Source organism: Olea europaea, chromosome 10 (genome assembly GCF_002742605.1).
Source record: "Olea europaea var. sylvestris chromosome 10, O_europaea_v1, whole genome shotgun sequence".
NCBI classification, from domain to species: domain Eukaryota; kingdom Viridiplantae; phylum Streptophyta; class Magnoliopsida; order Lamiales; family Oleaceae; genus Olea; species Olea europaea.
Window position 1 is genome coordinate 3,748,278 of NC_036246.1, and position 2,463 is coordinate 3,750,740.

General features: G+C 38.6%; 1 protein-coding gene across 1 annotated transcript; it reads left to right on the forward strand.

Annotated features, from left to right (window-relative positions):
* The first annotated feature begins 584 nt into the window (after positions 1 to 584).
* Positions 585 to 2,093, forward strand: LOC111400943 (leucine-rich repeat extensin-like protein 3). The gene is made up of 2 exons (XM_023028420.1): positions 585 to 903; positions 1,054 to 2,093. The coding sequence occupies exons 1-2, from the start codon at positions 744 to 746 to the stop codon at positions 1,998 to 2,000; spliced, it is 1,107 nt and encodes a 368-aa protein (XP_022884188.1). The 5' UTR covers positions 585 to 743; the 3' UTR covers positions 2,001 to 2,093.
* The last annotated feature ends 370 nt before the right edge of the window (positions 2,094 to 2,463 follow it).

Consider the following 2,463-nt stretch of genomic DNA (forward strand, 5'->3'; position numbering starts at 1 on the left):
TATTAAAATTTGCTAAAACTTTTATAAAGATTTAGTCGAATAACCCCTTGATAAAACCAGCCAAACAGCCAACCACATGAAGATAAGGCAAGAGAATTTCCTTTTCGTGCCTTACCATTCTAAAGTGACATTTCCCATGAAATAAAATAATTACTGCTAGTTTGCAGTTCACTTGTTTCTTCATGAATGACATTATGAGATTTAGGTGGGTGATGGTTTTTACTTTTTAGCATTTGTAACAGGCAAAATTGCAATTGGTCCCTAAATTATTGTTCGAATAGTCAAAAATTAGTCCACAACCTTTGAAAAGAGCAATTTAGTTTTCAACTTTATATTATGGTTAGTTCCCAATGACGAAACCTTCTAAACTTCACGTCTAACGTGGAAACATAAATTGCTTCAACTTCCCGACGATAAGGAATGACACTACAACTCCAAAGAAAGATTGAATAATTTCCTTTTCTATAAAGGTTGATGGACCAATTACTATTTGAATAATAAGTCGAGGACCAACAATACAATTTTCCCTTTATATTAGAGGTTGAAGGAGCCCATTGTTCTCCATCTTTTACAACCAGAAGAATACAATAATAATAAAATAACACAATTCATACGCAATCATGCATGCTTATATATGAATAAGTTCCAGCATTCCTATAAAAGGCCAATCCTTCTGCTTTATCTTCATAATTGAAACACAGTAGAATTTCACATACAGACTACATTGGCTTGCAGGTTTAATAATGTCTTGTCTTTGGACTATAATCTTTCTTGGTTTCCTATTCCTTAACCTCTCAGGGGCTAAACATCAGAACAAGCTTCATTCTGCAGTTGTTGTCGGCACTGTCTACTGTGACACATGCTTCCACCAAGATTTCTCCAAGGCCAGCCACTTCATCTCAGGTTCGTCTCGTCTCGTCTTTCTTCATCTCCATTGTTACGTCGTACCATATGCGTCCCGTGATAGAAATTGGGTCGATGATACCAACATTTCAGTTGGTGAAAAGTTTTAGTTTATAGGGATAGTCTGATCAAGAATTTCTTCTTTTTTAGGTGCATCTGTTGCGGTAGAATGTGAGAACACAGGTTCGAGGCCGGGTTTTCGACAGAAAGTGAAAACAAATGAACATGGAGAATTTAAGGTCAATCTACCTTTCTCAGTCAGCAAACATGTGAAGAAGATCAGGGGATGTTCTGTGAAGTTAATCAGCAGTGGTGAGCCGTTTTGCACGGTGGCTGCCACCGCAACTTCTTCGTCGTTACATCTCAAGTCAAGAAAGGAAGGGACACACATTTACTCAGCTGGGTTTTTCACATTCAAGCCCTTGAAACAGCCAGAATTATGTGATCAAAAACCGATAATCAAGAATTCAAGAGAAATGGATTCTGAAAAGTCCTTAATTTCAAATCCTAATGATCCCACATTTGCACCACCGATTCAAGATCCCCGGTCTGATCCACCGGCATTAGGCCAATTCTTGCCACCACTGCCTCAGCTTCCGCCTCTGCCGCCTCTGCCGCGGCTTCCCAACCTGCCTCCCCTTCCAGGAATGCCAAATCTTCCACCAGCGGTGCCTAAGAAGCAAACAACACCGAAGGACTCTACAAAAGCATCTGGATTAGTAGATAAAAAAGTGACTGGTTCTTTAATTTTCCCACCAATTCCGCTTAATCCACCTTCGATACTTCCTCCCAACCCCTTGCTGCCACCACCATCCATATTTCCTCCGAATCCATTTCGGCCTTCGCCTTCGATTCTTCCTCCAATTTTCCCATCGCCGCCTCCTTCAATATTTCCTCCAATTCTCCCAACACCTTCGCCGCCATCTTTCAACCTACCACCTTTAATACCAAGTTTAATTCCATCTCCACCACCACCCTCACCGTCATTTCCATTTGTTCCTCTCCCTCCATTTCCCTTCCAACCCACACCTGGCTTCCCACGACCTGGAGTGCCGCCTGCTGACGTTTCTTCTCCACCAAAGACGGCCTCTCCTTGATTGTATTCTGAATCAAAACCAAATATATGTATAATTATCTAATAGTGTCACTCACAATAAACTCAGTAGTTAATTTCTTTTCTTTTGACCTTTTATGATTTTGTGGTCATCCGAGTTTAGATTAACATGCAGTTCTATCGATTATTACAATAGTATGTAAATTAACCTCCCGTTGTTGATGAAGAAATAATGAATAAATTTTTAAATGCAACTGCTGAACAGAAGAACAATAACTAGAGACAAAAATAAAAAGGTATTACCAAAGGCCAAAATGAGTGCGCGAGACATGAAGCCCTGTATTGTATATTACAGATAAAAAAGTAAATTTTGATAAAAGTTGATTAAGTATATGGATCCTATTAAATGTGTGATTGAAAATAAATTTAATAAAAATTGAATTTTAGAAAATGAAGACCCAATATGAGCAAAATTAACACAATTTTGTCATTTAAACAATAATTTA

Coding starts and splice junctions, on each gene's coding strand:
- LOC111400943 (XM_023028420.1), top strand. CDS start 744: ATGTCTTGTCTTTGGACTATAATCTTTCTTGGTTTCCTATTCCTTAAC. Junction 904..1,053: donor GGCCAGCCACTTCATCTCAG/GTTCGTCTCGTC, acceptor CTTCTTTTTTAG/GTGCATCTGTTGCGGTAGAA.